This window comes from Xyrauchen texanus, chromosome 2 (assembly GCF_025860055.1).
Source record: "Xyrauchen texanus isolate HMW12.3.18 chromosome 2, RBS_HiC_50CHRs, whole genome shotgun sequence".
Classification (NCBI taxonomy): domain Eukaryota; kingdom Metazoa; phylum Chordata; class Actinopteri; order Cypriniformes; family Catostomidae; genus Xyrauchen; species Xyrauchen texanus.
In genome coordinates, this window is record NC_068277.1 from 10421972 (window position 1) to 10434822 (window position 12851).

Consider the following 12851-nt stretch of genomic DNA (forward strand, 5'->3'; position numbering starts at 1 on the left):
TGTATGGGGGCCAATCCGTAAACGAATACTAACGGTTTCAAAAGTATAACCACAAGAAGTAACCAATATGTGTGTTAACATGGTTTTAGTGTCATAAGATCACTTGCTAAAATCATTTACAACTTCGTTGCCATGATGATATAATGTCAACATACCCTAAAACCTTAAATTTTCTGTAAAACAATGACAATTTACACAACTTTACATCTCAAATAATACATGTGTTTTAAAAGAAAAATGTATAATTTATACAATTCTAAGCTTCACATTTCTGCCTGCATGTTTACAACCCTCCAAAAAGTGGCCCCTTTCACTTCCATTGTAAGTGCCTCACTGTAACCTCGATTTGTTTTTGTTTTTAAAGAAAGGAGGGACGACTCGAAATACGTTTTTGTGGTAATCAACATTTTGCCACAAATGCTGTTGATCCATTAGGATTGCACATTTATTTTCCTGAATGCCTCTTGCAGTCTTTATTTAAAAGGAACAGAGATGGTTGGTAGGCACTTCACTGTGCTATTTATGCTAATCATTGATATTATCCCAGCATGTGGACAGGCGGTTACTGATGGTCTTTCCAGCCCAGAGCACCAGCAGGCCTTTGAGAGCTCCTGCTATGAATTTGTGGTCATGCAGCTCCTTTTCCTGGAGGCTCAAGCTTGGTGTGAACAGGGAGGTGGGTACCTGTCCTTCATACAGAATTATATATTTATATAATTCTCCAAAATCATCTGCAGACCAAGCAGAACTGGTGGATAGGGCTAGCTCCAGCCTTTGACGAGCTCACTCTGGACTTGAAAGGTATGTAGTTGGTTTGACACCAGAGGATTATTAATGCTTTCTTTCTAAACTTACTGCTTTCTGTTTTCTATTCATTATAAATGGTAATCCCACACTGAAAAAAAAAGTCCTGTTGTTTTTACAAAAAAAACGCAGCTGTGGTTGCCAGAATAATTATGTACAAAATACAGTAAAAATGTAAACAACTTTACAGAACAACCTAAAAATTAGAAACAGTTTAAAACGGTTGTAATTTACATGATCAGGCTGGCACTGTAAAAAAAAATTAAAAAAAATCTGTTATATTTACGGTAAAGAAAATTCATAAACTTGATATTAGCTTTCTAATTTATAAGGTATTTGTTATTCACCATAGTAACTACAAAAGGGCACATGATGACATGAAGTTCATCAAAAGTGGCTCTTCCAGAAGCAATGTCCAATAAACATGTAGAGACAGACAGTGCTCAGTCTCACATCAGGGTAACGCATGTGAGATTAATTTAATTAATTTAATTTAATAATTTAATTAATTAATTAAATCAATTGTCACACATTATACATACATTTTCTGCATATACATGGTGAAATTATTTATTTTTCACATATCCCAGCTAAGCTGGGGTCAGAGTGCAGGGTCAGCCATGATACAGCGCCCCTGGAGCAGAAAGGTTCAAGGGCCTTGCTCAAGGGCCCAACAGTGGTGTCTTGGTGGTGTTGGGGCTTGAACCCACAACCTTCTGATCAGTAACCCAGAGCCTTAACCGCTGAGCCACCACTGCCCCAGTGGTGGCTAAATAATAATACAGTAAACATGAACTAAACTACATCAAATATAACACAGAACAACCCAAAGTAGATAACTGTTATTAAAAATAAAATGAAACATCACTATTCCCATAAAATATAATGAAAAGAATGGGTCACGCAGGGAGTTCTGGGAATGCCCGATTACATTTTCTTACTGTAATTTTAACTATAATTTACTGTAAAAGTGCATGTACTCTCTTGTTAAACAATGTACATTTTTACCATTAATTATACAGGAAAATCACACTTTTTACATCTAAAATTTTTTATTTGTACAACATTTTATTGTAAAAACTACTGTATTGTCTTTTAAAATATATAAATAAAAATGTACTGTATATTTTACAGCTAATATTTGTTAATAAATTAACATTTTATTTCTGTAGCATTTTTACAGTATTTTACTGTTAAGATTACAGACAGTTTTTACAGTGTAGATACCATACTAAATGATATGGCCTATTTATATTTACACTTAGATAAGAGATACTTGTTTTTTCTATAATCCTGGAGGGGAAATTAATCCGAATCATTTATCATTTGACCTGCATTACTTTTTGTGAGATTTCACAATTACAGTGGCCCCAAAAAGTATTTGTACACATAAACCTTAATTTAAATTTATGAATATAAATGTGTAAAAATATTGCAATTACAATTAACTAATTGTCCCAATGTCATTTTAGTGAATGTATGAATTCGGTTCCGCTCAAGTTCACACAGGTATAGTGTGTACTAGGGGTGCCAGAAAGTGTCCAAATAGCCTACTAATTTTAGAATAATTTTGAACAATATATGTACCGTTTTAAAATTTAAATAATCACGATTTGTTTCAAATCAAATCAAATCACTTTATTGTCACACTACTGTGTACACAAGTGCAACAGAAGGTGAAAGTCTTGTGTGCAGTTCTGAATAACAGTACCATTTACAATAAACAACATATTTACACAACACAATTTACATAACAAATGTACACATACTTACACAACACAATATACAATGTACAGTAAACAATACACACAATATAGAATACACATACAATAAAAATAAATAAATAAGGGTATATAAAATATATATACAGTAGTTGAATTGGGGAGAATATATTTGACAGTCCAGTGTGTGAGATACAAGATGATAATTAATAAAGTGCAGATCGTGAGAGATATTGATCGTGAGAGATTCATTGTTCAACAGTCTGACTGCTTGGGGGAAGAAGCTATCATGTAGTCAGCTGGTGCGGGTCCTGATGCTGCGATACCGCCTGCCTGATGGTAGCAGTGAGAACAGACCATGACTCGGGTGGCTGGAGTCTCTGATGATCCTCCAAGCTTTTTTCACACACCGCCTGTTATAGATGTCCTGGAGGGAGGTAAGCTCACCTCCGATGATGTTTCTGGCAGTTCGCACCACCCTTTGCAGGTCTTTGCGGTTGTGTGCGGTGCTATAGGCGGTGATGCAGCCAGTCAGGATGCTCTCTGTGCTAGTGTAGAACCATGTGAGGATGTGGTGGTTCATTCCAAACTTCCTCAGCCGTCTCAGGAAGAAGAGGCGCTAGTGAACCTTCTTCACAACGGCCTCGTGTTAATGTGAGTTCCTCAGTGATGTGGACACTGAGGAACTTGAAACTGCTGACTCTTGTTTGCGATGTGTACTGTCTTTCTTTAAAATGGAAGCCACATTATATTTTATTATCAAATGCAATGACATTCATACATTTAAGTGTTGTTAACAAAGTCAAAATACTTTGTGGAGCTGTGGAGTATGTTTTCAGGTGGCTTCTGCTGGCTAGATGGTTCAAATCAGTTGTACTCTAACTGGTTCAGTGAGCTGATGTGGGATACTGGCTGCGGCTACATCGACGCTGACTCAGGATTTCACTGGAAGTGAAACTATAACCAAGGATTCTACTTCATTTGCGAGATTGGTGAGATTTTTTTTGCATATTTAAAAAAAATAAAAAATCAATACCAGGTATAACATTTAGAAATGAGATGCCCAAAGCCAGAAGTATTTGGATTAATAGTTACTGATTAAAATTGGTTATAATTACAATTAAAAGTGTAACTCATCAGCTATAAATGTTATTTGCTTAATCACACAATCAGCCAATAACATGGCAGCAGTGCAATACATAAAATCATTCTGATATTGGTCAGAAGGAAAAAATGTGATGTGGTATGATTGTTGGTGCCAGATGGGCTGGTTTGAGTATTTCTGTAACTGCTGATCTCCTGGGATTTTCATGCACAACAATCTCTAGAGTTTACTCAGAATGGTGTATGTCCAGGTGTCCACATACTTTTGTCCATGTAGTGTATTTATATTATATTTACCCAGTGTTATTTCCTCTCTGACTATGGTGGTGGCTTTCATTCTGCAGGTTTGTTTCACAATATACTTCGAATTGGTGGTCAAGATTGTCAATTATGACGATGCAGGGCTTGTGAACAAGTTATGTAAGGAAACAACCACTTGCACAGGTAAATCGAGCATGTGACAGACATTGTGCACAGGATAACCAGCAGCTGTCTTACCATTTCTACTATATTTTATATTATAGTTATTCTCCCTTCTATAGGTGGTCTCAATGGTCCAACTTGCTAAGATGGATTGGACACACCACTGCTATCAGCCCCCGCCTTCCACTGACCTTGAGAAGATGAGGAGAAACATGGTCAAACAGTAGAAAGTGAGGGCAATCGTCACAGAGATCCTAGGTAAGGTAAAACAACTGGTGGCTTACAATAACAGATGAAAGAGAAGCTTCTATCCAGATCTATTTTTCCTTAGCAGTTTTTCTGGGTGATGCTCTTGGTCGCATATAGTCAGCGAGATCCAAATGCTTACTACCTCACTCAGCACATCCGGAAGAGCTTCAGCAATGGAATAGGAGACAGTATGAACCAACCAGCATGTGTTTAACTGGGCAAACTCTGTACTTCTGTACAAACCTCCTTGGACAGTATCCAGGTACTTCCTTTACCTTGATAAGACATGACAAATTCATAAGCATTGCAGTCCGGAACTCATAGCTCTAGGACTTCTTAAAAGTTGGTTCACACTGCCCCAACAAATGCACAAAATTGCCAACATTTTAAACGTTCTGAAGTTGACTTTTGGTATTAGAGTTCTGGCACACATAAATGTCAAACACCAACAAGGTTAACATACTGAGGCCACATTTATGCCTCCATACTAGAACACCGTTTTACACAACCGGAAACAAAGACTTTCGCAGTCACTTTCTTTCCAAAATGATGAAATGAGTATTCCGCATTCAAAGTATGCAGTAATGAAGAGGATTTTTAAAAGTGGATGAAAATGCTGTTCAGTGGTATAAATGTAGCAAAAGCAATAAGTTTCAGTCAAAAACATATGATTGTGTTGCTTTATCCAACAAGGCACAACAACCATTGGAATTTTGGATTTGTTTGCGTTTGTTGGGGCAGTGTATTAGCCTTAGGGGCTGTTCACTCCGAATGCGTTTTTGTGTCCGTCCATTGTTTTTCTATGTTAACATGCGCTAGATGGATCTTTGACCATTGCACCATGTCTTGCTGTTTTTTAGCATCTCGTGCAGGAGCACAGCATTTTTTCAGGCACAGTGGTAGGTTAAAAACATCAACTTTTAAAAGCGTGTCTCGAGACACTTTATGTTACATCCATTGCGCTGCTCCTTGCGCTTTTTAGTGCAAGAACACATTCAGTCTGAACTGCCCCTTAATAGAATGTTTTCTTACAACCCTGAAGTATCACATCTTCTTTTCAACTTCTAAATTTGGTAATAGTCAATTACTCATCAGTACTTGGTTGGCTTGGTTGTAAAAGTGCAGGGAAGGAAGGACAGCAGTCCGCAGGAGGATCTCAAGTATAAAGCCATTGAGATACATGTCCACATTAGTGACTGATGTGCTTGCTTTTAATTTTCCAAGGCTTTATAACAGATGGAAACTCAAAACATGTTGGAAGTGCTCATCTCTGTTTGGTTAGGGTGAAAGCAGACTCTTGTGAGATTGCAAAGTCCATGCAGAAGTATGTTCTTGAAAATACTCCTGGGAAAAAAAGGACATGTGCAATTGTGGTCCACGTTGGGACCAATCTGGTTTGGTTAATGGTTCGGAGGACATCATCACAGCCTGGCAATACTGGACTCCGAGCATACCCTATCTGGGGTATGATTGCTCTGTATAGGGGAGGAGGCAATTTTATGGACCTCAGTTCTGACATGCAAAATGCAAGCAGGTGAGCACTCGCGTAAATACCCGAGCCCTTTTGTGTTACATTGCTGATTCCTGTAATTCATTAATTAAAGGTGAAGTGTATAATTTCTACACCACTAAAGAATGGCAAAAATTACAACAGTTTTCAAACATGTTTCTTAAACACTCCTACCACCCGCTCCCGTCTTCAATTGTTAAATAAAACAGGTAGTCCCGTCCTCAATCCTTTGCCATTGGTTGAGCTAGAAAATGAAATATCGGATAAACAGAGTAATGTTATGAAAGCAATACAGTGTTTACGTCAGCTTATATGGATGGCTTACATCATATCATTGACCCCATAAACAAAGTTACTTCATTCCTGCTGTATGTCACCTTGTCTTCAAATACATACTTATTCCGAACAAAATATCTGTAGTTGAGCTCATAAATAACTTAAGAATCACACTGCTACAATGCACTTGCTAGATTTGATCACACTCAAAATTTTCTTTTGAGGAAAACTTTACGATCATTCCTACATGTAAAGCACAACTGAAAAGGGAAATTACCATTTTATTACATAGCAGATGATTTTAGGATATATTTTGAAACCTCTTCTTTATTTCTGAAAATATTCTTAAACATGTTTTGCAAATAGAGAAATTCGCTCTTTGTGAACTTGTACTATACGCTTTGCTTTAAGCATATTGTGAACATAAAACATGTTACACCCCACAACAAGCTTGTTTAACATTGCTTTTTATAATGATAAAAAAAGGAATTTCTTACATGTAAATAAAATGACAGCTGCAGTTGGACATTGCTGTCACACTGGTGACCTGTCTTTATAATTTGATAGACTTATAACGGTACTATAATGTAGATATAAGTGGGTGAATCAACCTTCTTCTGGACTGGAATATCAAAATGGTTCAACGGAAGTTCTTTCTTTTAATCCAAACAGAAAATGATAAGTCCTTTATATAAAAAAAAAAGACAGATACAATTGCCCAATTAAACCTGCAGATTGTTACAAGAAGAGAGAAGAAACACAGAATTCCTCCCTTATTCAGCCAGAATTGTGTAAGCCCAAGTTCATGCCAGTTCAGGTTCATTTCTTTTCCTTTTTGTCATCTTTCTTGGCTGTAGCATCTCCCTTCTCCTTGTCTTTGTCCTTATCTTTATCCTTCTCTTCCTTCTTCTCTTTTTTGCTGTCTTCTTTCTCCTGGCCCTCTTTCTTTTCGGCATCACGGTTAGCGATTTTGTTATTGATGAGATTATGGAGTGCCACGACAGAGCGTATAAGTGAGGCCAAATAGACCACAAGCATCTGGTCATTGGTCTTGAGGAAGAAGGCCTTGACAAACTCCTGCAGGTTGACATCAGGCAGCAGATTGAACACATCCTGTAGCTGATAAATAATCTGGTGATTGATGGGCAGTTTGCCTGTTGCAACCTTCTCAAGATAGCTCTTGATATCCAACAGCTTGGAGTTGAGCCCTTTTAAACCATGCACTTGATTGGTGATACGTTGCGACAAGGTTCCGACTGTTGTGTCCTTGATGTCCCTGTAAGAGATCATCATAAGAATAACTGAATTACAATACTTAAAGATATTTTAAGCATCTAGATTTAATCAAATGGGAAAGGGTGTGAAAGGGTTTTTTTTCCTCCATCTAACCTCAACAAGTGCTCCACACCCACTTCCTCCGCCTCCTCAGCTCCAATCTCACTGGTCACATGTTCAAATGTTTTAGATGTAGGAGTTCCATCCTTCGGCCAAGAATAAATGTCAGAAATATTACAACAGGGTTTTGTTTAACATTAATTAATGCATTGGGTATCATGAACTAACAATGAAAAATATACTGTATTTTTACAGCATTCATTCATGTTGATTAACCTCTTCAACTGCAATTTTTCACACTAATTTATAAACTCACCATCTACACATAATGTGGACTATTAGACAAAACTTGGTATTATTTTTTTTTTTAAGAACCCCCCAAATACACAAATTCTCTATCACCTTCCATCATAAAATGGAAATGTCTGAAACGTAGGTGGTGCTCGAATGCATTTTAGCCCTCGCATGTGTGCTTGTCCATAGAGATTCAGTCTAATTTTCAGTTCATGCACCACCCCACTGCTTCAAATATCTCGGCCTCTGACAAGTGGACTACAAGCTCAATCTAAGTGTCATTAGAAAGCTGAGATCCTCCTCTATCCAAAAATGTATAATATCAATCTCAATATTCGATAACTTATTTCCGATGATTTGTTTAGTATGCTTTTCCTTCTGTACCACATCAAAGATATAACACTGGATTATTCAAACAAGCAAGCAAGCTCGCAGACATGGCTAATTTTACATTTTAATCTTACAGCAGAAGTGATCGGTGCATTAAAAAAAGATATTTGTATTTGGTGTCTTACAGAAGTCATATTTCACTTTGTAATTCTTTTGAAAATCTTTTGAACCGTGGTATTAGAGCAACGAAATAAACAGTCCAGTCACATTACTGAGAATGAGAGCTTTCATTTGATATATGATATTTTAACAGCTTTTATATTCACATTAATATTTCTACCACATGACCACTAGGTGGCGCTGTTTTGTTTATTTATTAACTTAAATGCAGAAGTGAACTGAAAAGTTCAGATTATAAACTTTAAAAGATACCCCATATGCCTTATGTATTCGGAGACTTGAACGTTTTAAATGTAAACCTTTTTTCACGAATGATAACAGACAACTTTTAAATTTAAAAGTGTATCAGTATATTCAGTAAATGCTGTAAAAGTATTGTTAATTGTTAGTTCATCGCTAATTTAGTTTACTAATAATCTTTACAAACTGAAATGTATTGTAAGTGCTACTGATTTATTATAGATTATTTTTTTTTTATATATGATAGAACTACAAAAGTACTCACATCATGCACTTCCTCCACTGAGATGTAAGCCTCAGTTGGCAACCCCAGGTCTTTGGGTTTTACATCAATGATGACTAAAACCTTTGGGATATATAAAGGACTTAAATAAAATCATATATATAAAATCATGTATTTCTCATGTATGAAGGGTGAATCTCACAAAACCTGTCAAAATCATGTCTGGGTCATGTTTCACTACAAAATAACAAATAAAATAAAAAATCAATTTTGCGTACAGAATTACAAATTTTTATTTCTATTGATTCTGGGGTGAGATATGACCCAGACTCATTGTCATACGATTCACCTTAGTACATTCAGTGTCCAAACTGCAAAGCAAGCAAAAAAATCACAAACCGAATTAGCGCAGTACTGTTTCATGAGTTCATTTATGGCAATATCATTCTTGTGCAGTTTTGGGCCCGTGTGGTACCACCCAACTATTCGCTCCCTTGCTGGAATTGAAAGGAATACACACATTAAAAAACATTTTAGATCAGACTTCATAGCAGACTCAAAAAGGCTTAACAAGTGAGTAAAATGTATTATTGGTTCCTGTACACAGAAAGTTATCTTACCATTGACTTTCTTAAACATGCCATACATATTCTCCAGGTAGTCGTGGTCGAGGAACCACACTGAATCATCCTTGTCATCCTCATCAAAAGGCACTGTCACAAGATTGAAGCATTACTTACTGGACATTTACAAATGAATTGTATGCGGCCTGTAATAAGTGCTGCAAACATACCAGCGAAGCTGTTGGATACATCAAGCACTTTCTTGTGCCATGAGCCCAGAAGAACACCCACAACTCGCTTCTGGCTGCCAACTTTACCAATCCTACAAAACGAACACACAGGTAACAGATGGTTTGAGTACAGATACAAATATAAGACAGTTCTTGAATATCTATCCTCATGTACAGCTAATAAATTGGCTCATTGAATCTAGGGGCTGTGTCATATCATTTTGTATAGTTGCACCTGGAGCTCTTCTAAAGGCGTCTGTGTTCAGCAGGCTGCATATTTACACTATTGAAGGTTCACCACACAACATGAGACACTTTGGAACATTTTAAGTGCAATTAAGTAATAAGGAAATCATTAAATTGTTATTTCAGGCAACATTTTAAATTATTAAACCTCAACAACGGTTCACGATAGTATACACACATTTTCGCAGCCTTACTTGTGATTAAAAAGTGTTTAGAAGCGTTTCTGTGGTGAGTTGTATCAACAATGTGAGGCCTTTAGCTTGTAGCGGCTAGTTCCATTGACATCATGACAGTGAGTTAACAAATTTACTGCAGCGCATTCACAACACTCATATTCACCTGTTAAAATGATCCACAACACTCAGCAGCACCAAGGGATGAACAACGACCCTTTCTACCGCCAATTCTGGCATTTTTGCTCAGTAAATCGTAAAATGTATCCACAAATAAATCGTTTTGTGTTGTTCGGCACGGCAGTTGAATAGACGCTGCACTGGCCGTTCCTGTAGTGGTGTCTCAGCAGTGCGCGCACACGAGCGCCATCTGGACCGGAAGTGGAATTAAACTCTCCCTGTCAGTCTCCGGTTGAACAAAATAATTAATATTTTCATTATCATTACCGCGTAAAAACGTTATTCTATTCATTGTCTATTGATATTGTGTGTTAATAGGTATAAATCAACATACACTGGCGTCCAAAGTTTTGGAATAATGTACAGATTTTGCTCTTATGGAAAGAAATTGGTACTTTTATTCACCAAAGTGGCATTCAACAGATCACAATGTATAGCCAGGACATTAATAACGTGAAAAATTACTATAACTATTTGAAAAAAATAAATAAAAAAATACTTAAACAACTTCAAAGAGTTCTCCTCAAAAAATCCTCCATGTGCTGCAATGACAGCTTTGTAGATCCTTGGCATTCTAGCTGTCAGTTTGTCCAGATACTCATGTGATATTTCACCCCACACTTCCTGTTGCACTTGCCATAGATGTGTCTGTCTTGTTGGCCACTTCTCATGCACCTTATAATCTAGCAGATCCCACAAAAGTTCAATGGGTTTAAGATCCATAACACTCTTTTCCAATTATCTGTTGTCCAATGTCTGTTTCTTTGCCCACTCTAAACATTTATTTTAGTTTTTCTGTTTCAAAAGTGGCTTTTTCTTTGCAATTCTTCCCATAAGGCCTGCACTCCTGAGTCTTCTCTTTACTGTTGTACATGAAACTGGTGTTTAGCAGGTAGAATTCAATGAAGCTGTCAGCTGAGGACATGCAAGGTGTCTATTTCTCGAACTAGAGACTCTGTTGTACATATCCTCTAGTTTAGTTGTACTTATACTACAGGGCTGTTGAATGCTTGATTCTGATTGGTTGAGAACGTTCTAAGGTGTGCAATTATTTTCAGGGAAACACACGGCTAAAGTAGTTCCAGGCAGGTCTTGACCGCATTACAGTTCCATATCACTTCGCGTAGTCAACTGTAATAACGGAAAATAGGATACAATTCATAACAAGTGACAGCGACAAATCCACTTCAACTTCAAGAGGAGAAAAAATGACAGACTATTTTGATTTTCCGGAAGTAAATTTTAATATTTATGGTGAACATAAACATTTTAACAACTGGGCGACCGCAGTATTGGATAGCTCAGATGAAAAAACAAATAAACGGAAGAGGACATCAAAGGCAGCCGGCAACAACAAAAGACATAAAACAATCAGCGAAGAACAGCTAGACCGACTCGAGGGCGAAAAACATGAAGAAAACACCAAAAACAACAGCTTGGGCTGTCAGTGTGTTTAACGTGCAGTTTAATTTTAATAAATAAATTCGTTCGAATTAACGAATGAATTATAACGTATGAATTAATAAATAAATTAAATAATATGACGCACATGATTTTCTGTCTCATTATTGCAACCTCTGTCTCTCTAATAACTACACTAATAACTGCATTAGTCTGCTGTCAGTGGCTCAAACCTCCGTTACTAACTCTAAAATGACGTTTTGGAATTAGCAACGGAGGCATGGGATTAGATGCGTAAGAAATTAGTCCTACATACAAGAGCGTTTTAATGACAAAAACGTGACAAACGTCTAGAATCACATCATCTGAACTATGTTTCGAGGTGTGGTAACTGTAGTATAAGCGGAATAATTGACTCCGGGCCGTTGAATTATTAGAAAAATAATGCACACCCGGGGTGGTAATGCGGTCACGACGCGAAGCGGAGTGGCCGTTACACCTCGGGTGTGCATTATTTTTCTAATAATTCAACGGCCCGGAGTCAATTATTCCTTACATCTGGCCTTCCACATCTCTTTCTATCCTTGTTAGAGCCAGTTGTCCTTTGTCTTTGAAGACTGAAGTGTACACCTTTGTATGAAACTTCAGGTTTTTGGCAATTTCAAGAATTGTATAGCCTTCATTCCGCAAAACAATGATTGACTGATGAGTTTCTAGAGAAAGCTGATAACCTTATTTTGACCTGAAGACATGCCAGTCTATTGCATACTGTGGAAACTCAAAAACAAACACAAAGACAATATTAAGCTTCATTTAATGAACCAAATAGCTTGGAGCAGAATAAATAGAAATTAGAATTGTGTACATTGTCAGCTTTACGCTAAGCTAAAATGCTATTTCTAGAACATTCATGTTTTTCAGAGAAAGTATTTTTAACATGTGAATTTATGTGAACGTTATGTACATAAACTAGATATGTACAAAAAATGTATTATATATATATATATATATATATATATATATATATATATATATATATATATATATATATATATCTGCGATGGACTGGCGACCTGTCCAGGGTGTCCCCCGCCTTTCGCCCAATGTTAGCTGGGATAGGCTCCAGCCCCCCGCGACCCTGTACACAGGATAAGCGGTTGACGATGGATGGATGGATGGATGGATATATGTAAGGGATAATCCACGGCTAGCCATGCATTAAAGGATTTTAATGCACGACGTAGAGGCGAAGAACCACCCGACGCGAAGCGGAGCAATACAAATATCTAATATATTTGTATATTGTTATATATATATGTTGTATGTATGTATGTATACAGATATAAATATATACAGGCTATATATATAT

General features: G+C 36.9%; 1 protein-coding gene across 1 annotated transcript; it reads right to left on the minus strand.

Annotated features, from left to right (window-relative positions):
• Positions 1-6335: 6335 nt before the first annotated feature.
• Positions 6336-10236, minus strand: LOC127652907 (26S proteasome non-ATPase regulatory subunit 7-like). Its single transcript, XM_052139355.1, has 7 exons — positions 10068-10236; positions 9483-9574; positions 9310-9402; positions 9089-9186; positions 8732-8812; positions 7477-7568; positions 6336-7363 (listed from the first exon to the last, which is right to left on the minus strand). The coding sequence occupies exons 1-7, from the start codon at positions 10139-10141 to the stop codon at positions 6907-6909; spliced, it is 987 nt and encodes a 328-aa protein (XP_051995315.1). The 5' UTR covers positions 10142-10236; the 3' UTR covers positions 6336-6906.
• Between the last annotated feature and the right edge of the window lie 2615 nt (positions 10237-12851).